The following is a 23,571-nucleotide window of genomic DNA, read 5'->3' as shown; positions in this document are numbered from 1 at the left end:
AACACGAATGAAAGATGAATTGGAGAAAAGCAGGAAAGAAAAAAGGATAAGATAAGGTGATACCTGATTATAGAAGACCTTGAAAGCTAGTAACAAGTGGCTAAATGATGTGGAAAAATAACACTGAGCTTATTGGGCAGTGAGAAAAGACAATGAAAGTAATATTTAAAGATAAGTAGTTTTAGAAAACCACACAGTAAGGACTAGAAATGGAAGAGTCAAAGAGATTAATGGGAAGGCTGTTACCATAATTGAGTTCAAGATAACAAAGGTCTGTGGGAAAAGCTCCCTTTAAACCACTTTAAAGAAAAAAACTAAAAGAATCAGGTGACTATCTGAATACGGGAAAGGAAGAAATTAGTCTAAAACTTTGTATCTAAGGAGATGGTATTTGTTACTACATAGACAAGGAATTTAGGAAGTAGAGCTAGTTGTCGTATGGCAGATAATTTCTCTTTAGATATGGTGAATTTGAGGTGAAATCTAAGTTAAGCTTCAAGTAAGTAGCTAGAGATCTGGGACAAAAGCAAGGGCAGAATTAAAGAACTGGTGATAGAGATTTGGGAATCATTTTTATAAAACTGAGAATTGAAAGTCAACAAAGCTGTTAAGCTCTACAAGGGATAAAATGTAGAGAAATAAGACAAGGTCAAATGGTGAACCTTGAAGAATTTCCGCTGAGAACATGAAAAGAAATAAATGCCAAGCAAAGAAAGAGAAGGAATGATTAAAGGATAAAAAGTAGAGAAACATGATAGTGAAGTTTTACGGAAGACAAGGGAAAAGAGTTGTAAGAGAAGAAATGAAATGACAGTGAAGTGTGAAGGGATTTATAAGATCTCTGCTTTAACAGAGCTTACAAGCTCTAAGGAATAAAAGAGCACAAACATGAACCAAATATTACAGATAGAGCTTCTATTAGTTGCACTCAAAAGTGGACATTTTGGGATGAATTGTAGTTATAATCAACTAAGTGAATCTACATAAGGATTATTTTTTAACTCACCTCACAGCTCCTAAGACGACAGGCCCATATAGGTGTGTTAGAAGAAAGTGGCTGGATTGGAGCCAAAAAAGGTTCTTCAAGTATTCTGGGATGGGGGGGGGGATATATATAAATATATATTACAAGTTACACACACACACACAGCATTCAGTTGCTTTATCCTCTTAGCCAGTCAAAGACAATACTGAGGTCATCAATTAGAAATTGTAATAATAATGACAGATTGGTCTGATGGATGTAATTACGTTTTTTTTAATCATTACTATTTTATCAATTGCTAAAGCAAAAGTCTAACTTTGTTCTTCCACATACCTTAGTTTCAACAAATTCAAGTGTTTTATATATCTTTCTCAGAGCTTATTTTGTATTCTTCTCATATAATTATTTTTCATTTAACAAAAAATGAGCGAATAAACCATCTTCAGGTGACTTATTAACAGTAACAAGATATTACGTCAAGTTCTAAAGTTGAATGTCACAAATATTATGTTACCTTTAAAATATTTTCACAGAACAATTAAAATATAAATAATACAAAACCCATGTCTGTATTTCCCTAAATTATTATAAACAGTGTTATTTTAAGGCAAAAATAAAAGCTGAATAGACATTAACAAAAAACATTTTAAACACTTTACCACAGAGGAATTAAATGCATAGAAGTGTGATGAACCATTAAAAATTATAGGACCTAGAATGGATATTTCTTTTTTTAAAAAACTCTACTAGTGTCAGATGTTTACAGATTGCTTCAAAAGATAACAGGCAAATGTCACTGAGGAAAAGTAGCACGTTGGCCTTTTATAGATTCTAAAGTAGCTCCCTTATTGCCAAGATGTTATTAAAATGATTAAGGATGTATTTGATGATGGTTTATTCTATTTTCTGAATTTCTGATCTTCTCTATAGTCAGCCAGCTTTAAATGTGATAAAGTAAAAAGAGATTTCCATGGTGATAGCCAAAGATGAGCTCCTCTTTCTCATTGACTCACCTGGTCACTGTCTTTTTGGGCAATGTGAGGGATGCTTGTGGATGAAGAATGTAACTACTGTTATTGTCTGCTAGAGAATCCACTCTTACAGTTGGTAAGTTTCTGTCACTGGGTTTCTCTTCAGAGACATCTTAACAATAAGAACAAGAACAAAGCAACATCAATATCTTGAATAAGACCATGAGAATGTAATGAACTGGAACTAATACATTTGAAATAGGAAAGATATGCTCTGAAGCTAAAGATAATAAAACTTATACTTTATTGAGAATTTCTCTGATAAACTTGCTTACTTTTAAATTGTAATACTGACTACTGAAGTTTTGTAACTAAGTTTTGGAACTTATATTGAACAGCTAGGATATGAAAGTGGTAGAAGTAATTGTTATATTAATAGTATCACAATATAATAGGAAAATGTAAAACTAATTCCTTTTAGTTTCTATACCATGTTTGTAATGTTTTCTGCAAAATATGTATTTTTTTCCTTAAGTTGTAACAACTGTTATCAAAGACAAAGAATCGTAACACTAAAGTAAGAATATTTGCCCTAAACCATTATCTATGAAAAAACGACAACAGTGTAGCTATGATGTTAGAAAAGAGATTCAAATAGATGGAAGGGAAGAAAAAGGAAAAGAACTAATAGGGATATTAACAAATAGGTAAAAAAAGAATAAAATAAAAAGAAATAGGGGGACTTCCCTGGTGGTGCAGTGGTTAAGAATCCGCCTGCCAATGCAGGGGACACAGGTTCGAGCCCTGGTCCAGGAAGATCCCACATGCCGCGGAACAACTAAGCCCATGTGCCACAACTACTGAGCCTGCACTCTAGAGTCTGTGAGCCACAACTACTGAGCACACACGCCACAACTACTGAAGCCCACACACCTAGAGCCCATGCTCTGCAACAAAAGAAGCCACCACAATGAGAAGCCCGCACACCACAACGAAGAGTAGCCCCCGCTCGCTGCAACTAGAGAAAGCCCACGTGCAGCAACGAAGACCCAAGGCAGCCAAAAATAAAAATAAAAATAAATATGGACTTCCCTGGTGGCGCAGAGGTTAAGAATCCACCTGCCAATGCAGGGGACACGGGTTCGAACCCTGGTCCGGGAAGATCCCACATGCCACAGAGCAACTAAGCCCGTGCGCCACAACTACGGAGCCTGTGCTCTAGAGCCCATGAGCCACAACTACTGAGCCCACAAGCCTAGAGCCCATGTTCCGCAACAAGAGAAGCCACCGCAATGAGAAGCCTGCGCACCACAACGAAGAGCAGCCCCCGCTCACCACAACTAGAGAAAGCTCATGCACAGCAACGAAGACCCAATGCAGCCAAAAAATAAATAAATAAGATAAATTAAAATATATAAATAAATTTATAAAAAAAAACAGGGAGCATGATTCTTTCTGAATCTGAAGGAACAAAGAGGAAAAGAGCAAAGAGGATGAGAATAGTTAAAAAAAAGAAAGTGTCACATGTCTAACAACAACATTGATAAAAACATAAAATAAAAATTTCTCCAGTAGCTATTAGCACTATATTCTTGTTATTGTTGCTGTCATTATTACTGTTATTAAAATTAAGAAGAATTTATTTTATGCTCACTGGTCATTTGAGAGGAAGCAAGAGTCAACCAGCTTCACAGAATTCCAAAATGAAATAGACAGCTAACCTAGACAGGAGTTGAAAAATGAACTTGAAATTTATTTGGGCTAAGAAACTTTTTCTAATCATTCAGTTCACAATCTTACCCAAAGAGATCAATTTTAGCACTGACTTTCATGAGGTGATTTTCTGAATATACGTTTGTTCTTTAAAACGTTGTTAAATCCCCTATATCCCATGATTACTCACCCTGAGGACTATTCACATCCACAAGCTGCCCCTGAGGTACAATCACTTGTGTCGTTCCTGTCTGGGTAGATGGAATTACTCGCAGCACCTGTCCATTTTCTGATGGGCTGGCAACAATCATCTTGGAAGCATTTTAAAAAAATCAAATGCATAAGTCTACAATGATTCAAAAGAATCATTACTTAAAAAATTATTAGACATGCCTACCTCTACAGCAGATACTATCATTTTCTTCACTTTATAGATGAAAACACTGAGGTACCTAAAAATTTTTTCCCGAAGTCTCACAATTGATAAGTGGTAAAGCTAGGATTCAAAACAGGCAGTTTGATCCTATGTGCTATGATCTTAACCACCTATGGTCTTAATCATTACATGGACGTGAGGTCTCATTACTTAGTAACCTGAACAAGTAAGTCTCTGACTAAACATATTTACTTTTTTCTACTTACTGTAGAAAAAAGTAAATGTATTATCCACACTGTATTATCCACACATTTGACCTATTTGTGTGATAATCACTGGCCTCATATATTAAGTCATTTTCATTTAAAAACAGTAACTTGTTAGATGTCTAATTAAACAGGATTTATTTTTATATCTCTGCATTTTTATATATCCTGTCTTGGTCTATAAGAAATACTACAGAGTGACCCAAAAGTCTGAAAACATAGGGAAATTGTATATTTATTATTTCCTTTGGGGTTTTTATTGTTTTTTTCAGTTTAACAAATGAACTCTGTGCCTCAAATTTAAAGGAATGTCAACTAAGAAAGCATCTAAAGTTGAAGAAAAACATTTTGAGCCTATCATTTAAAAATATAACTAATATATTATTTAAAATTAAGTTTATCCTATATTTCCAGACTTTCTGGATACCTTATAAATTTTATTACCTAAAAACTACTCTTCTACTAACAGTTTTACTGTTTTACCTGAAATCCCCTGTCCTCAGTTTTCCCTAGGGCAAATAACTCTCCTTAATCATTCCAACCCACTTTCTCAAACTTCCCTTTTGCCATGTAAAACATGAAAACTTTGCTGATGGCCTGATAGAGACGCATCACTTTTAGAGAGGGCCATTTGAAAAACTTTAAATTTGGAAAAAAAAAAACCTTAAACCTCAACAAAACAGAAAGCTTTAAATATAATCATAAACATTTCCCAGAAATTAAGAGTAGAAATTTTTTCCTTCCCCGAGTATTTGTCAAATTTCTTGAGATAGAAATATCTTGCCATATCTCTTATACCTCTTATTACTTCAGCATGAAAGTCAACTGTAAACTCTGAAAATGATAATTCCTTTTCACTTGTGGAGTTCATACTAAGCGGCAGGACTTTACATGCATTGGGTTGGCTAAAAGGTTCGTTCGGTTTTTTCCGTAAGATGGCTCTAGTAGCACTTAGTTGACTTTAACTTCATTCAAAACAATTTTGTTAGATTTTATGTGAAGCTGTCATATCAGTGTGCATTTAAAAAAAAAACTGATCAAAATTGGTGATTTTTTTATAGATGTTTATTAGCATCATACTTTTTTTTTTTTTGGTTGCGCAGGGTTCTAGTTGCTGCAGGTGGGCTCCTTAGTTGCAGCACGTGGGCTCCTCAGTTGCAGCCAGTGGGCTCCTTAGTTGCAGAATGTGAACTCTTAGTTGCTTCATGCATGTAGGATCTAGTTCCCTGACCAGGGATGGAACCCAGGCCCCCTGCAATGGGATCTCGGAGTCTTAACTGCTGCGCCACCAGGGAAGTCCCAAAATTGGTGAATTTTTGTGTAGCCATTTTAACACTGAAGATGGAAGAAAAAAAACAACATTTTCGTCATATTATGCGCTTTATTATTTCAAGAAAGGTAAAAATGCAACTGAAACGCAAAAAAAGATTTGTGCAGTTGCATGGAGAAGGCGCTGTGTCTGACTGAACGTGTCAAAAGTGATTTGCGAAGTTTCATGCTGGAGATTTCCCACTGGATGATGCTCCACGGTCAGGTAGACCACTTGAAGTTGATAGCGATCAAATCGAGACACTGAGAATAATCAACATCATACCACGCAGGAGATAGCCGACATACTCATAATACCCAAATCAAGCGCTGAAAATCATTTGCGCCAGCTTGGTTATGTGAATCGCTTTGATGTTTGGGTTCCACATAAGTTAAGCGAAAAAAGCCTTCTTGACTGTATTCCCGCATGCGATTCTCTACTTAAACGTAATGAAAACGTTCCATTTTTAAAACAAATTGTGACAGGTGATGAAAAGTGGATACTGTACAATAATGTGGAACAGAAGAGATTGTGGGGCAAGCGAAATGAACCACCACCAACTACACCAAAGGCCGGTCTTCGTCCAAAGAAGGTGAGGTTGTGTATATGGTGGGATTGGAAGGGAGTCCTCTATTATGAGCTCCTTCTGGAAAACCAAACGATTAATTCCAGCAAGTACTGCTCCCAGTTAGACCAACTGAAAGCAGCACCTGACAAAAAGCATCCGGAATTAGTCAACAGAAAATGCATAATCTTCCATCAGGATAACGCAAGGCCGCGTGTTTCTTTGATGACCAGGCAAAAACTGTTACAGCTTGGCTGGGAAGTTCTGATGCATCCACCGTATTCACCAGACATTGCACCTTCGGATTTCCATTTATTTAGATCTTTACAAAATTCTCTTAATGGAAAAAATTTCAATTCCCTGGAAGACTGTAAAAGGCACCTGCAAGAGTTCTTTGCTCAAAAAGATAAAAAGTTTTGGGAAGATGGAATTATGAAGTTGCCTGAAAAATGGCAGAAGGTAGTGGAACAAAAGGGTGAATACATTGTTCAATAAAGTTCTTGGTGAAGATGAAAAATGTGTCTTTTATTTTTACTTAAAAACCAAAGGCACTTTTTGGCCAACCCAATATTACGTTATTTAATCTTCATGACATGTATACGAACTATATACATTTTATACATGAGGAAATTGCAACACAGTGGTTACAAAACTCATGCAAGGTAAATCAGAGCTATGTAGTCCTGAGGTGAAATTCAAACCCAAGTAGTCTGACTCCTTTTAACAGTACTCTGTACTGTCTCCCAATATCTGACGATGTTACTTAACCTAAAAAAAGACAAAAATAAAACAATACGAAAACCCTACTGGACTTTAAAAGGCAATAGTAATAATACTGTTGTTAATTCTTTACTCCCTGTAAATGAGATTAAATATGTGTGAAAATTTTTCATTCATTCTTAGAAAATAAGAGTGCTGTGGTTATTTTTAAATCCAAATAAAACACATATAATAAAGTTATAATTTATTCAACCATATGAAAAGTGCATAATTAAGACTGATCTGTGGAATATCCCCTTAATTTTGAAACTGTTTCCCAAGCACAGTGGAAAAGAGTCTCCTCCATTTTCTGTTTCCTTAGCTTATTCCACCTGTTACCTAAAAAACTATTTTTAATTCATATAATTTGACAATGGTGATGATAATATTACTTTTTCTATTACCAAAAAAAGTAATTATCTTTAATCTTTGCTATGAAAATAAACATAGTTTTGAAGAGTCATCTGCTGCAATACATTTTCTTTGAGGCCGACCATGAAAATCATCAGAAAATCTTGGCTAATGAGTAGTTTTATATTTACTGGGTTCTTTGTGTACAATATTTCTAGTAAATGAAAAATATCATCCCTGCTTCACTCCAAAACCTCCTCTCATCCATTGCAGATTCACCCACTACAGAATCTTTACTAGTTCCATGAAAGCTTCTATGTGAAAAAAAATCATACTTAAAAAAAAAAAAAAGTCATTTTTTACAAAAAGCTCCACTTGGTGGAGACTTTGATAATGGGAAGACTACGCATATATGGAGGCTGGGGGTATATGGGAACTCTCTGTATTTTCTTCTTATTTTGCTGTGAACCTAAAACTGCTCTTAAAATTAAAGTCTATTAAAATAAACAATAAAAACAAAAAAGCTCCACTAAGTTTCCCAGAATATCACCACCTTCTGATCTTTGGTTCTTTGGAGAAGATAGCTTCTTACACTCCGTGTTCCTTACATTTATTTTCATGCTCATGCCACATGTTTCCTATTTCAAAACTTCAAGTAACCCTCTGTATCATCTCCTACTGCAAACAATGTAAAATCACCTTTATAATCACTTCAGATACAACGTTTAATACAATTACAAAGAGAATGGGAACTCGAACTTTTTTCAGACACAGACAAATAAGCAACTTTAACATGCTTTTTAGGAAAGGTACCATGTGTAAAATGATAACCCTTCATATATTTAGACTCTTTTATCCTTCCATTAGAACACACAGACTTTCTAAATGTTCTGATAGAAACTAGAATAAATGTCAAATAAGAGGGGAAATTACAGAAGTATTTCATTTTGAACATGAAATATTAAAATGTATTGGTTCACATCTAGATTATTTGTTGCATATTAACCTCTGCTGGTGATGCAGTATGATTACAGAAGCATACCCTAACTTTGCATTTTAGTCCTGAAGTAAGCCCAGAAATATGTTGAGCCTGAACATACACACAAAAAAGTTGTCTACAGTTAGCCACCTCTCAACCAATTACTCTCAATGCCAAAATTTAGCTGGATTATAAGGGAGCAAAAGGACATAGATTAACTCTAGAATGCCCTAGACTAGAAACAAAAACAAGAATTTTGGGTTAAATGGTTGCCTACTTAAGTATAATTTATAATTGAAGTTATGATTTTAAAAATAATTTTAATTACTGAATTAAAATTTGTTGTAGAAAATTTGGAAAATACAGGCAAACAAAAGAGATACATTATTCTTCATATTATTACTGATATAAATATATTATTAGTCACAGAGCAATTTAGAACTTTTTCTCATTAATTTTATTTCAATCAAAACCATCTATCACCACATCTATTCAACTGTGAACTTGGTCATAAATATTTCTGGCTAACAGTTTAAAGCAGCACTGTCAACTTTATGCATTGTTATTCACATGACACCTACATATCTACTTACAAAGATCAGTAAGGGTATGTCTAAATTCCATTATTCCACTGGTACTTCCATTGTTTTCTTTTTCTTCAAGAAAGCATACCAGCATGTGGCACACAAATCAGTAACTGAGATGTTGATAGAGCAAACAACGTTGAGTTCAGTCAAATGTATATACAAAAAATAAATGTAAGTTATATGTAAGCTCTGGCACTTTAGCACTAGTGACAGATTATGTTACATTTCCAACTGATCTCAAAGCACCTGTTTGCCTAGACATAGTAGCTGGGACATACTGGTTTGAAGTACTCTTTGTAGTCCTGAAAGGAAATCTTTTAAAATCCTTATATAACTTAAAAATGAATGTCATGGAAACAGTATTTTCAAAGCAATGTAAAGCAATAGTGTCAAGAAATAAAGGTCATCTAGTAAGACTAATACATTTTGCTAAATAGTAGAAAACTGGTTATTTTAAAAACGTACTCACCATTTGCGCATTAGAATCCCCCAATGACTGAAGCTCATATTGAATAGGTTGCCCATTTTGGTCCACTAGGTGGAATTGCTCTGCAGAAAGAGTCTGTGTCTGAGTCAGGGGCCCTGGTATATTCTGTGATGTGAGTGAATTATCCACTGCAGTAGTAATGGGTAAAACTCTAGGGGAATCATCTTGTCCAAAAGAAGGCTCACTGGAGTCCATACAGCTTAGATGCTTTTGCAAAGAAAAAAAAAAATCACTTGAGTGTTTGTAAAATAAGTAACAATTTTTAAAAAATAGAATGTTTTTAATAAAAGATGGAGACATATTCATTTTTCAGTTAATTATTCACTTAACTTTTTGCAAGGGTTATCAATTCACAGACTGATATAGACAGAAGTTCTCAAGTGAAACTGTTGATTTTTATTATATTTTATTTCAAATTGTCCACAGGAATACAATGTGAAATGATGAAATATTTACAATTCAATATGCAGATTTTTCTTTATATATAAACTTTCATGAATACATTAAGTAAAGCTCTATATTATAAAATTAAATATATGATAGAATTATTAAAAATTAAATGTTAAAATTCTTGAATACATTAAATATAACACTATTCCTTAAACATAAAAAATTGTCCAATTGCATGCCGCTTTCCCTTTAAATGGAAAAAAGTTCCTAGTTGAATCCCTACTTCAAATACCTGAGAATCGATTTTTGACTCTTCAGAATCATTATGGTTGACTCTTAATGAATCAACAGACTGTTCCATGCTGGTATCATATTCAATTCCATTTTCTTCTATTATTTAATACCTGAAAGAGTTTAAATATCTGATCAACTAAAGCACTTAACATTTTAATAGAATGTTTGTCTTAAATAAATTTTTCATCTCCCCTACTGTGTTACCCTATACAATTTAGGTTAAATCATTTACACCCTATAAGATCAATAAAATAAACATTCTTGTTAAATAATTTGCAAAGGCACCAGAATAAATTGAAGGCAGAGCAAAACTTAGTGTTATGTAGTTTCCTCACCCTATCCTTAATTGCACTCAGGTACTGGTTTATTAAGATTGCTGCTATGTGACAGGTACTGTTGTTACACCCTTTCAAATTCTTCTAAAATTCTCATTTTACAAAGATGTAATCTTTAATTTTAATTAATGATTAAATGATTAATAATTAATGATTTTAATTTTATGAGGTGTGCCCTATCATAGCATTAGATAATTTTAAAAGAGATCTCTTGGTACAGGTGGAGATTATATACACACAACTCTTACCATAACATACAATTATACCACTTAATATTAGCATGACAAGCTTTGAAAATGAAGAAATATGTATTCCAAAAAGGTTGAGCCGGGCTTCCCTGGTGGCGCAGTGGTTGAGAGTCTGCCTGCCAATGCAGGGGACATGGGTTCGAGCCCTGGTCTGGGAAGATCCCACATGCCGCAGAGCAACTAGGCCTGTGAGCCACAACTGCTGAGCCTGCGCGTTTGGAGCTTATGCTCCGCAACAAGAGAGGCCGCGACAGTGAGAGGACCGCGCACCACGATGAAGAGTGGCCCCCGCTTGCCACAACTAGAGAAAGCCCTCGCACAGAAACGAAGACCCAACACAGCCAAATAAATAAATAAATTAACTAATAATAATTAAAGGTGCTAATAATTTAAAAAAAAAAACTCCTTTAAAAAAAAAATCACTACAAAGCTAAGGTATACAAAAGAATGTGGTACTGACATAAGGATAGACATGTAGATCAACAGAACAGAATTGAGAGTCCAGAAATAAACTCATACATCTCTGAGCAAATAATTTTCAACAAGGGTGTCAAAAGCATTCAATGGGGAATGAATACTCTCTTCAACAAATGGAGCAGGGACAACTGAATAGCCACATACAAAACAATTAAAATGCACCCCTACCTCATAATATACGGTTGACCCTCGAACAACACAGAAGTTAATGGCACCAACTCTCTGCACAGTGGAAAATTCACATACAACTTTACAGTTGGCCCTCCATATCTGTAGTTCTGCATCTGTGAATTTAACCAACTGTGGATTGTACAGTACTATACTATGTATTTACTGAAAAAAGTCCAAGTATAAACGGACCCACACAGCTCAAACCCATGTTGTTTAAGGGTCAATTGCATACCAAAAATGAACAAAAAAGTTATCAGAGACCTAAAAAGAGCTAAAACCATACAATTTTTAGAGAAAAACATAAGAGTAAATCTTCATGACCTTGGATTTAGATATGACACCAGAAGGATAAATGTCAAAAAAAAAATAGATAAATTGGACATTAGCAAGATAAAAGCTTTTTGCACAAAGGATACCATGATATGAGTGAAAAGACAAGCCACAGATGGGAGAAAATATTTGCAAATCAAATATCTGATAAGGGTCTAGAATATACAAACATCTCTTACAACCCAACAGAAAAAAGACAACCCCAGGGACTTCCCTGGTGGCACAGTGGTTAAGAATCTGCCTGCCAACACAGGGGACAGGGGTTTGATCCCTGGTCCGGGAAGATCCCACATGCCACAGAGCAACTAAGCCCGTGCACCACAACTACTGAGCCTGCGCTCTAGAGCCCACAAGCCATAACTACTGAGCCCACATGGCACAACTACTGAAGCCCACACGCCTAGAGCCTGTGTTCCGCAAGAAGAGGCCACCACAATGAGAAGACCATACACGCTGCAAGTAGAGAAAGCCCGTGCACAGCAATGAAGACCCAACACAGCCAAAAAATAAATTAATTAATTAAATTAAATTAAAGATAACCCAAACACACCTACTAAAAAATGGGCAAAGGGGTTGAATACACATTTCTCCAAAGAAAACACACAAATGGTCAACAATCATATTAAAGATGCTCAAGTTCATTAGTCATTAGGAAAATGCAAATCAAACCAACAATGAGATACTAGTTCATATCCACTGTAAAGGCTATACTTTACAAAATAAAAAGAAAATAAACGTTGGTGAGAATGTGGGGAAACTGGAATCCTTGTGCATTGCTGATGGGTAAGTAAAATGGTGCAGGTGCTGTGAAAAACAATTTGGCAGTTCCTTAAGAATTTAAACATAGAATTACCAAATGAAAACAATTCCACTGTAGGTATATACTCAGAAGAATTGAGATGTAGAGAACAAATGTATGGATACCAAGGGGGAAGGGGTGGTGGTGGAAGGAACTGGAAGACTGAGATTGACACATATACACTATTGATACTATGTATAAAATAGATAACTAATGAGAACATCCTGTATAGCACAGGGAACTCTACTTAACGCACTGTGGTGACCTGAGTGGGAAGGAAGTCCAAAAGGGAGGGGATATACATATATGTATGGCTGATTCATTTTGCTGTACAGTAGAAACTAACACAACATTGTAAAGCAACTATACTGCAATAAAAACTAATTTACAAAAATAAAGTTTAAATAAACAGATAAAAAGAATTGAAAACAGGTGTTCAAACATAAACTTGTATACAAATGTTCATAGAAACACTACTCATAATAGCCAAAACTGGAACAACCATAATGTTCATCATGTTCATCAGCTGATGAACAGATAAATAAAATGTGGTATATCCATATAATGGAATAGTATTTAGCCATAAAAAGGACTGAAGTACTGATATATACCTCAAAAAAGTTATGCTAAGTGACAGAAGCTGGACACAAATGGTCACATATTGTATGGTTCCATTTATAAAACATATCCAAAATGGGTAAAATACAGACAGAAAGTAGACTGGTGGATGCCAAGGCTTGGGGGAGGGGAGAACAGGGAGTTACTGCCAATTGGGTACAAGGTTTTATTTTGGGGTGATAAACGTTTTTTGGAACTTGATAGGGGAATTAAGATTTTGCAAGCCACATGGCACAGCCAAAAAAAAAAAGGAAAAAAAGATATGCAGCTAGCAAATAAGCAATGAAAATATGCTAAACAGCATTAGTCATTAGGGAAATGAAAATTAAAACCACAATTATATACATCTATATACCTATTAGAATATTTACAATTTAGAAGATTGATTATATCAAATGTTTATGAAGATATGGAGCAACTGGAACTCTCATGTATTACTGGTGGTAATGTAAACAGTATATTCTCTTTTGAGAATCACTTTGGCAGTTTTCTAAAAAGTTAAACGTGAACCTAATTATGATCCAGCCATTCCTATTTATGTATTTACACAAGAGAAATTAAAGCACATGTGCCGGACTTCCCTGGTGGCACAGTGGTTAAGAATCCGCCTGCCAATGCAGGGGACACAGGTTCGAGCCCTGGTCCAGGAAGATTCCACATGCTGCAGAGCAACTAAGTCCGTGCACCACAACTACTGAGCCTGCGCTCTAGAGCCTGCAAGCCACAACTACCAAGCCCGCGTGCCACAACTACCAAAGCCCGCACACCTAGAGCCTGTGCTCCACAGCAAGAGAAGCCACCGCAATGAGAAGCCCGCACACTGCAATGAAGAGTAGCCCCCACTCGACGCAACTAGAGAAAAGCCCACATGCAGCAACGAAGACCCAATGCAGCCAAAAATAAATAAATATTTTTAAAATCCTATTTAAAAATAAATAAATAAATAAAGCATATGTGCCCATATATCCCATAGAGGATAGTCTTTTTTTTTTTATAACATCTTTATTGGAGTATAATTGCTTTACATTGTTCTGTTAGTTGCTGCTGTATAACAAAGTGAATCAGCTATACATATAAATATATCCCCATATCCCTTCCCTCTTGCATCTCCCTCCCACCCTCCTTATCTCACCCCTCTAGGTGGTCACAAAGCATGAGCTGATCTCCCTGTGCTACGCGGCTGCTTCCCACTAGCCATCTATTTTACATTTGGTAGTGTATATAAGTCCATGCCACTCTCTCACTTCGTCCCAGCTTACCCTTCCCCCTCCCCGTGTCCTCAAGTCCATTCTCTACGTCTGCGTCTTTATTCCTGTCCTGCCCCTAGGTTCTTCAGAACCTTTTTATTATTTTTTTTAGATTCCATATATATGTGTTAGCATACGGTATTTGTTTTTCTCTTTCTGACTTACTTCACTCTGTATGACAGACTCTAGGTCCATCCACCTCACCACAGAGGATAGTCTCTTTAACAAATGGTGCTGAATAAAGGGACAGCCACATGCCCACCCCCCCAAAAAAAACAAAACAAACAGTGAACCTAGATACAGACCTTACGTTCTTCAAAAAAATTAACTCAAAATGGATCACAGACATAAATGTAAGATGCAAAACTATAAAACTCCTAGAAGACAACATAGGAGAAAACCTAGATGACCATGAGTATAGTAATGATGTTTTAAGTATAATATACCAAAGGCATGATCCATGAAAGAGATTATTGACAAGCAAGACTTCATTAAAATTAAAAAAACTTCTGCTCTGCAAAAGACAGTATCAAAAGAATGGGAAGAAAAGCCACAAACTCGGAGAAAATATTTGCAAAACATGTATCTGATGAAGGATTTGTATCCAAAATATGCAAAGAACTCTTAAAACTCAACAATAAGAAAAAAACCTAATTTAAAAAGTGGTCAAAAGACCTGAAGATACACTGCAGCAAAGAAGATATACAGATGGCAATTACACATATGAAAAGATGCTCAACATTATATGTCATAAGGGAACTGCAAATTAAATCATCACTGAGATATCATAACACACCTATTAGAATGGATAATATAAAAAAAAAAACCCTCTGTTAGATGTTGCTAAATATGTGGAACAACAGGAACTCTCATTGATTGATGCTTGGGATACAAAACCGTACATACAGCCACTCTGGAAGACAGTTTGACAGTCTCTTACAAAGTTAACCATAGGCATACCATACAATCCAGCAATTGTACTACTACGTAATTACCCAAATGAGTTGCAAATTTATGTTCCACAAAAACCTGCATGGATAGTTATAGCAGCTTTATTCATGACTGCCAAAACTTGAAAGCAACCAAGACGTCCTTCAATGAGTGAATGGGTAAAACAACTGTGGTATATCCATACAATGAATTATTATTCAGTGATTAAAAAGAAATAGGCTTGGGAATTCCCTGGCAGTCCAGTGGTTAGGACTCAGTGCTTTCACTGCTGTGGGCCTGGGTTTAAACCCTGGTCAGGGAACTAAGATCCCACAAGCCGTGAGGGGCAGCCAAAAACAAAAAAAAAGAAACAGGCTATGAAGGCACAAAAAGACAAGAAAAAACCTTAAATGCATACTGATAAGTAAAAGAAGCTACATACTGTATGATTCCAAATATATGACATTCTTGAAAAGGCAAAACTATAGACACAATATCAAGATCAGTAGTTGCCAGAGGTTGGGGATGCGGTAATTCATATAGGTAAAGCACAAGAGATTTTTATGGTGATGAGATAATACTTTATGATACTGTTATGATGAATACATGACATTAATCCATAAACCTGTACAACACAAAGAGTGAACCTTAGTGTAAACTATGGACTTCTGTTCATTATAATGTATCAGTATTGGTTCATTAACTTTTAGAAAATGGTCCACACTAATACAAAATGTTAATAGTAGAGAAAACTGCATGCTAGGATGGAGGGGAGAGAAGGTAGGGGAAGGAATATGGAAGAAAGGAAGGAAGAAATCTTTATATTACCTGCTCAATTTTTCTATAAATCTAAAACTTTCAGAAAAAAATAGTCTTTTAGTTAAAAAAAAAAAGAGCAGAGTGTCTGTAAACTGAAGCCAATAACAAATCATAGTATATGAACTCCGTAATTATCTTGAAATTTTAGGTTAAGTGACCATACTCTGAACAATGCTGGAGTTAGGGTGGACAAGAAATATATTATTTTTTCATTAACTTTCAAAACAAAAACTGAGAGGGTTTTGGGCTTCCCTGGTGGCGCAGTGGTTGAGAGTCTGCCTGCCAATGCAGGGGACATGGGTTCGAGCCCTGGTCTGGGAAGATCCCACATGCTGAGGAGCAATTGGGCCCGTGAGTCACAACTACTGAGCCTGCGCGTCTGGAACCTGTGCTCCGCAACAAGAGAGGCCGCGATGGTGAGAGGCCCGCGCACCGCGATGAAGAGGGGCCCCCGCTTGCCGCAACTAGGGAGGGCCCTCGCACAGAAACGAAGACCCAACACAGCCAAAAATAAATAAATTAATTTTAAAAAAATTATTAAAAAAAAAAAACTGAGAGGGTTTTGTCAGTAAAAATGTATAAAATAGCTGAAGACAGTGTTCTGTAGTCATATGGTCTGGGTTTGAATTTCAGCTTCATACTTACTTGTCAAATTAGTTAACTACTCTGAGCTTTAGTTTTTCTCATGTGCAAATTGGCAATTATACTGCATCTCCCTCAGAGGGTCGTTATATTAAACAAAATAATGTGTGCAAAGAGCTTGGTGCAGTTCCTAGTACAGGGTCAATACTCAATAAATTATTTCTGCTACCTATAATTATGCAAACTAAGATAAAAAATTCACCTATCTATAAATAACTTGGTTCCTAAGGACAAAAATCTGTTAAATATCAGTCATCTCATTGATGTAATAAAAACTTACCTGGGCTTAGTATAAAGCTTCTAAATATACTTTTCTATACTGTCTTTGAAAAATTGCAAAAAATTTTACTTTCAGATGACTAACAAGTTCTATTTCAATATTATTGTTTAGTTTAAAAATTCACACATCTTTGTTGCTTTTCTTGTGGTAATCCATGTACAATGCTTGGTGTCAGTCTATTTATCTCTTGTAAAAATAAAATACAGTGTGTGTGTGTGAAAAAAAAAAAAAAAAAAAATTCACACATCTGATGAATGTAGTAGAAAAAGAACATAGGGTCAGTCTAGATTTGATGAAAAAAAACAGTATGTTAACTTCCCTGAGCTTCAATTCCTAGTTTTTTAAAGATCCCATTCAGTTCTTAGATTTTATGTTTCTAATAGCTGATTATCTTGATGACTTTTAAAATTCATTTAACTATCGTTTATTGACTGACCTCTAACGTACACTGAGTATAAAAATAAAAGAACTCTATTCAAGGAGAAAACTTTTACAGAGTTAGATCCAATTGAAAATAAAGTCCTACTGAGGGACTTATTAAAACTGAAATAATTGCTGTCAAGAATGCAACTTAATTTTTTAAAGTGTATTAAATACACTGAAATATTCACTGTCTAAACATGATGACATTAAGATTAGAAATATTGAGACTTTATTTTGATTTTTAAATATAAGCACTATTATGATAGAATACATTAAGATTATGAATTTAATTATCATAGCTACAAAATAATTTAATGTTTATTGAACGCTTATTATACTTAATAATTATTAGCCAGAATTATTAACAATCACTCTGCTATTCTGTGATATAGGACCCATTAACAACATTTTACAGAAAAGGAAACTGAGGCTCACCGGTAAAGGTTATAAGGTTTTCATTTATTGAGCACTTACCATAGTAAAGCACTAGGCTCAGTGTTTTATACATGTCATTTTATTTAATCCTTTCAACAACCCTGTGATTCGGTTACTTGCTCCAATTTACACATAAGGAAATAAGATTTAGGCAGTTAAGTAACGCCAAAGATTACAAATATACTAGGTGGCTGAACAAGAACTCAAACCTACATGCATTGATCCCAAAGCCCATTCTTTATTATTACAATGGGAACTCTTTCAAGGTAACAGACGAACCTCCCTCCTTCATTAGTCATGGCTTTAATTTTTTTTTTTTTTTTTGGATAGGTTAACAAATTAAAGATGCTAAAAGAAATTCTTTGTTCATTTTTGTTCTCAACTTTTCCCAGTTGAAAGTTAATTATAGGCAGTCCCTAACACACAAAAGCCCTCCTGCAAGCAATCTAAAGATCTCTGACCCCACGAAAAAACTAGCATTCTAACTAAGCAGGAATTACAGCCCCTGAGAAAATATTCTGTAAACAGATCCAAAAGTGGACCTTGGGACAGAGAGGTAAAAAGTAAAAAATAGCTTAGGGGAAAAAAATTCTAAAAACTTACTCTCAGTTTCCTGGTAGGTGCCCTGATTCCATTACAAATTATCCCTACTGATCTAAATTTTTTTTCATTTTATTTACTTTCTCTTACCCTATCTGAAATTTCATCGGTGAAATTTTCATTGGAGTTAATAAGCATTTTTTCTTAAAGAGAAAATACTCTGGAGAGATTATCAGTCATTATCAAATTTGTGTAAATTTATATAAATATAGCTTTCTTCCGTTAAGATGAGTTAAAAACAGCTACCCCGAAAAGTTTAACTTAGAGGTTAGAACGCAAGTACATTTGAGGCTCAGAGCACCTAAAAGGGATTCTGCAGACCTGAGGTAGATGCTGCAGTGAATAGGGAAGGCAGGATGAATGCCCTGGGGAAGTTCACTAGTGAAGGGGTGGGATAACACAGGAAGCTTGCCAAATATAAACCACTTACTTCAGAACTTTGCCCAGACTGGGAATCTGCAAACGGATGAAAGAGAACTTCTTTCCTACTATCTTCTGGAAATTCAAAACTCAAAATTTTCCTTTCAGTATGCAGTACCTCTATACTGTGTGTTAAACAAGGTTTTTGTGTTTATTATATGGAAAAGTGGGTTTCAATATCTGTTGACCTAACTCATTGTTGAATTGGAGATTAAAAGTACATTTTTAAGTTACAGACATCCTTTTCAAAAAATAATTTGAACGAAGTGAAAAGTATTACTCCTTCCTCCCCTAAGTCTTCCATCAATTTGCATTATACTCCTCAATCCTGACAACTGCAGAGTGACTTAAAATACCCAATTTTCCCACCTAACCTCAATGTCAGCACATGCTATAAATTATTATCCCTAACTTTCAATTAACTATGTCAAAGTAAAGTTCCAAAGAATGTAGATATTAAGATAAAAAAAAAAAGATTAAATAGCTAGGTATAAAATGTTTTTCCAACTGGTAACCATAAACAGAACAAAGTACCTATATACAAAGTGTAACTTGACTTTTTCATTAATATGTAATAGACAATAGTTAACTTTTATAGAGCTGTTACTTTCTATCAGTTAAAAATAAAATTATTACCTTCATGAAGGAGCTTGAGATTAAATTCAGGTCTCAAGCATTCTACTATCCCCAGAAATGCCCTCTCTTTTCCACTCAAGTTCTTCCTTTGGGGGGCACTAAATCATGATGGTTGGGGCTTCAGTTATGTGAAAGCTATAATTATGTCTTCACAGCAGCATTTTTTCTGTAATGAGAAGGTATTCAATGTATATTTATTTTCCTACACATAAAGCAAGCTACTAGATTTTGTACTGCAGGTTTTACTATAAAATAGCCATTACCAGCCTGGTATAGTTTACCCAGCAATGGACTCGGTTAAAGTAAAGTAGAGACTAGGACTGTCTTTATGGAAGACTGCATGTGTCCAGGGGTAGGTGACCTACCCTGTGTTGGGGATTTGGACTAAGGCCTAGTTTCAACTCTCACATTCTGTAACTACTACAGAAACAAAAACATCCACAGTAAATTGCATTTTTCTCCACAATGAAAATATTTACTAATTGGACATATTTTGGAGCCATAGAAGCTTGAGAATAAGGGCTTCCCTCCTCATACCCCATTCCCTATAAAATCCTAGAATTAAATTGATAAGCTTATTTCTTAAGTAAGTAGTATTGGGATTGGATAAAGAGAACAGAAATAAAAGAGAAAGTATTAAATATATAACCTAGAGGGTTAATAATAATTGGAGTTCAGAAAACACACTAAGGCCATTAAATTTTGCTGGCAAACTGCTTTCTAGAATGTTTCACATCACATTTTAAAAAGTGGATTTTACCTTATACCAAAAGCAAAGATCAGGAAGAATTAGAAGTTCAATGTTTTAATTTATAGCAAAAAAGGGCTTTTATTGTTTACACATATTGAATACATGGCAGAGGGGAAGACACTAGTCAGGCTGTAGTTACTCAAATCTCTGTGGACCATGCTGGGGCTACTGCTGTTTTCTGATTTTGTTCAACAGCAAATCTATTTGTTCAAAACATTAAAGGTAATTCTCAGCCGTAATTTCTTAAAAATTGTCTTTGATTTTTTTTTTAGTTTTCCCGATAGACTTTTGTGTGGTAAAATTTATCTGTTAAAACCAATAATCTAAGAGTAAATCCCCAAACAGGCTAACCGAAGGATGAAGCCACTTGAAGCTTAGAGTTTCTCTTAATTCTAGGTACTTTGGTTAATGTCTCAAGATTTAAAGGATATTGAAATCTTATATTTAAAATCAGTGTCTGACCTTATTAAATACATTAAAAAATACTGCTCAAAAGTACTTTAGAAAATAAAATTTCCCTCATCTTTTAGGGTAGGTAAACAACACAATGTTCCTTCTATGATGTATACAAAATTGCTATGAATCAGTGGTGTCAAAAATTAAATCAAGACTCCTAATTCACAAATATTTTATAGAGTAATTTATTTCTTAAAAGATGGGTTTTGCAAGTTGTATTGTGTTAGTTAAATCCACACCAAAATGTTAAATGTATGCAAATATATATAAACAATCTACTTCAACGTTTCATTTTTCAGTGAAAAAAATTTAAAGCTAGTGTTCACAATGTCTCTTTTCCTTTATCTAAGGTTTGCCCTCTCTATAAACTTCCCTGTAATCTTGGTTTCTACCCACTTCTTACCCTGTACATACATACCTCTTTTTACCTCTTTGCTCTTTGAGGGATTTACAAATTATTTCATTTAATCCTCACAATGACTCTAAGGTAGAGCTTATTATCTATTTATAGATAAGAAAACCAAAGCTGTCAAGTAACTTGGTTAATATCACAGAACATTAGAGCTCAGATTCAAAACTAAGTAGGAAAAAATCACCAAAACCGATTAGGACTCCAAAGCCCATGCACAGTCTTTATATCATACTACACCATGCCATTACATACAGAAAAGAAAAAAACCTATAATAAAGAGAAACATTTTCCAAGCTGTAGTTCTCCAGATAACAATGTGTCTTCATAAGAAACCTAGTAAGTGAATCATGTAGGAAATCATTAGAACCAAAAGCTTGAGTTAATGTTCTAAGCAAAGTTAAGAAAAACACTCAGAGTAAAAATACTAACTACTCTAGGTATTACATAGAGGGAACACGAAATACAACACATAAGCCACAGTTGAAAAAACACCAAAGCCATCACACTAGGTGTTCAGGTATCTTGGAATGCTTGTTAACTAATTTTCCCTTAACTAAAGGTCTCAGTCAAATGAAAAGAGTATTTTAGTGAATTCAACATTTCTGCTTTGTAAATTGAAGTTTTACCTTATTAAGCACATATTTAAGTTCTGTGTCTTACTGATCATAGAAAATTTTTCCATTCGAATTAAGATCAACCTGTATTGAATATCAGGTACAGTATTTTCTTATTTTGATAAATTTCAAATTAATGATAGTTAAAAATGAATTAATCTACTGATTACACATTTTAAAACATATTTTAACCAATGATATAGTAACAATTAAAAATTACCTGAAGAACCTATTAGAAGTTTTATTTCAGGTTCTAGGAATTTTAATTCAGACAATTTTACTGCTGTAACTCAAAAATTACTTATGATTAAAAGCAAATGATGTTTGAAACTGTCAAATTTCTTTTTACTTCTACCAAATTCAAAAAATATGGATTAAATAACAAGACTTCAATTAAGGAAGAGAAAAAAAAAAGTGTTTCAAACTTCAGGTGGTCTAACTTATGCATACAATTCTCACAATTACAATGAATCACATGGTTAAATGACCATGGCTTCTATTTGCAAGCCCAATCCCTTCCTAGGCCCTCAGCACAGAGGCTTCCTCTTTTTACTCCTCTAACCATTAGGCTAGTCTTTCTTACTTGTTCATGATGCCATAGCTCCCAGTTAAACTGACATCTAAAGGATAACGATGGTAAAAACTGCTGACATCTACTATGTGGCACTTAATCTCACAGTTGACCAAGGTGTGGCACAGAGAGGCTAATAAATAAGCAACTGAGGCAGGATTCAAACCCAGACATTCGGGTTCCACGGCCTGCATTCTAAGAAGGTGAATAAATTGAAAATAGTCTTAGTTTCATTGTCACTGTGCACTATTAACAGATTATTTTTCGCTTACAACTGTTTAAATTCCTTCTCAGTCTATGGTTGACTTAAATATCATATGTCTACTTAATTGTGGTACATCTTGAAGCAACGTAACAAAGGAAAGCTTTAGCTGTCTTCACCTGCACACATACCGCTTTGCCCCAAATTCTGCAATCCAGTTCTGCCTTACTCTAAACTGCCGTCTCTTTAAGAAGTCCCCCCTCTTGAAGGATTTCTGGCGAACGCCTTAAAAAGCGACTAGGAGAGCTGAGTAGTATCTCTCCACCCATCCTCCCTCAGAAAAACAACTAAATTCCATTAGAATTATTCTCGGGACCGTTTGAGAATAAGACATAGGCCTTTGGCTAACTTCAAGACGAAAAAAAAAGTCAAAAAGCGTTGGGAGAAGGTGTGGGAGGACGCCTTTCCCCTTCTAAAAGGAAGGTATAAAGGGGCTCATAAAGAGAAAAAAGGAACCCTAAAAATGCGGGGCGGCGCACAGGACCACACAGCGGGCGCTCCCGCCCAGGGGGTCCTCCTCCTTCTCCGTGGTGGTGCGCCCTTGGGCTCAGCAGCCCTCCTTAAGACACCTAACCTCCACCTTCTCCAGCCTGCCGGCTCGGGGCCCGCGGACCCCGTCCGGGCGGGGGACGGTAGGCCTCGTCAGGAGGGTCCCCGAATACGGCCCGAGGCGGGGCGCGGAAGGCGCCACCAAGGCCCGGCAGCGGCAAGGGGCGGGGGCCGGCGGTTGCTCAGGGACCGGGCGGGTCAGGAGGTGACGGGAGGAGGAGGCAGCAGGAAGAAAGGGGGATGGGGAAGCAGCGTCCGGTCCGTCGGCGCAGACAGCTCTGCCAAACCTCCGACTCCCCCAGTCCCGCCGCCGCCGAGCGCCCTACAGGGCGAGAAGGGAAGTCCACGAAGTGTTGGAGCAGAGGGGAGAAAATTCAAAACGAGTCTACTCAACCTCGTCTTGGCTCCGAGGCCCCGCCATGGAGACCAGCACAGTGCGCAGGCGCGCCCCTCCGGGAGCGCGCAGCGCTGTTGCTTGAGATAAGACCACTATCAGCCACCGTCGCGTGTTTCC

At 35.9% G+C, this 23,571-nt stretch overlaps 1 protein-coding gene across 14 annotated transcripts in view; it reads right to left on the bottom strand.

Moving 5' to 3' along the window:
* CARF (calcium responsive transcription factor) overlaps positions 1 to 23,502 on the bottom strand; it is a 47,658-nt gene extending 24,156 nt beyond the window's left edge. For 6 of the 14 annotated variants that reach the window (XR_005020597.1, XR_005020600.1, XR_005020601.1 and 3 more), the window contains exons 1-7: positions 21,896 to 23,075; positions 19,443 to 19,608; positions 10,031 to 10,142; positions 9,331 to 9,555; positions 3,860 to 3,980; positions 1,999 to 2,128; positions 1,007 to 1,091 (exon numbers count right to left, since the gene is read on the bottom strand). Coding sequence is in view for 7 of the 14 variants with exons in the window: in XM_036857933.1 (XP_036713828.1) it covers positions 1,007 to 1,091; positions 1,999 to 2,128; positions 3,860 to 3,980; positions 9,331 to 9,555; positions 10,031 to 10,099 (630 nt within the window). In the remaining 7 variants the exon portion in view is untranslated. The other 8 variants (XM_036857933.1, XM_036857935.1, XM_036857934.1 and 5 more) reach the window with 8 other exon arrangements.
* Positions 23,503 to 23,571: the final 69 nt, after the last annotated feature.

The sequence above is a fragment of the Balaenoptera musculus genome, chromosome 7 (assembly GCF_009873245.2).
Source record: "Balaenoptera musculus isolate JJ_BM4_2016_0621 chromosome 7, mBalMus1.pri.v3, whole genome shotgun sequence".
Classification (NCBI taxonomy): Eukaryota; Metazoa; Chordata; class Mammalia; order Artiodactyla; family Balaenopteridae; genus Balaenoptera; species Balaenoptera musculus.
The sequence above is the reverse complement of the archived record's forward strand: the minus strand, read 5'-3'. Positions and strand labels throughout refer to the sequence as shown.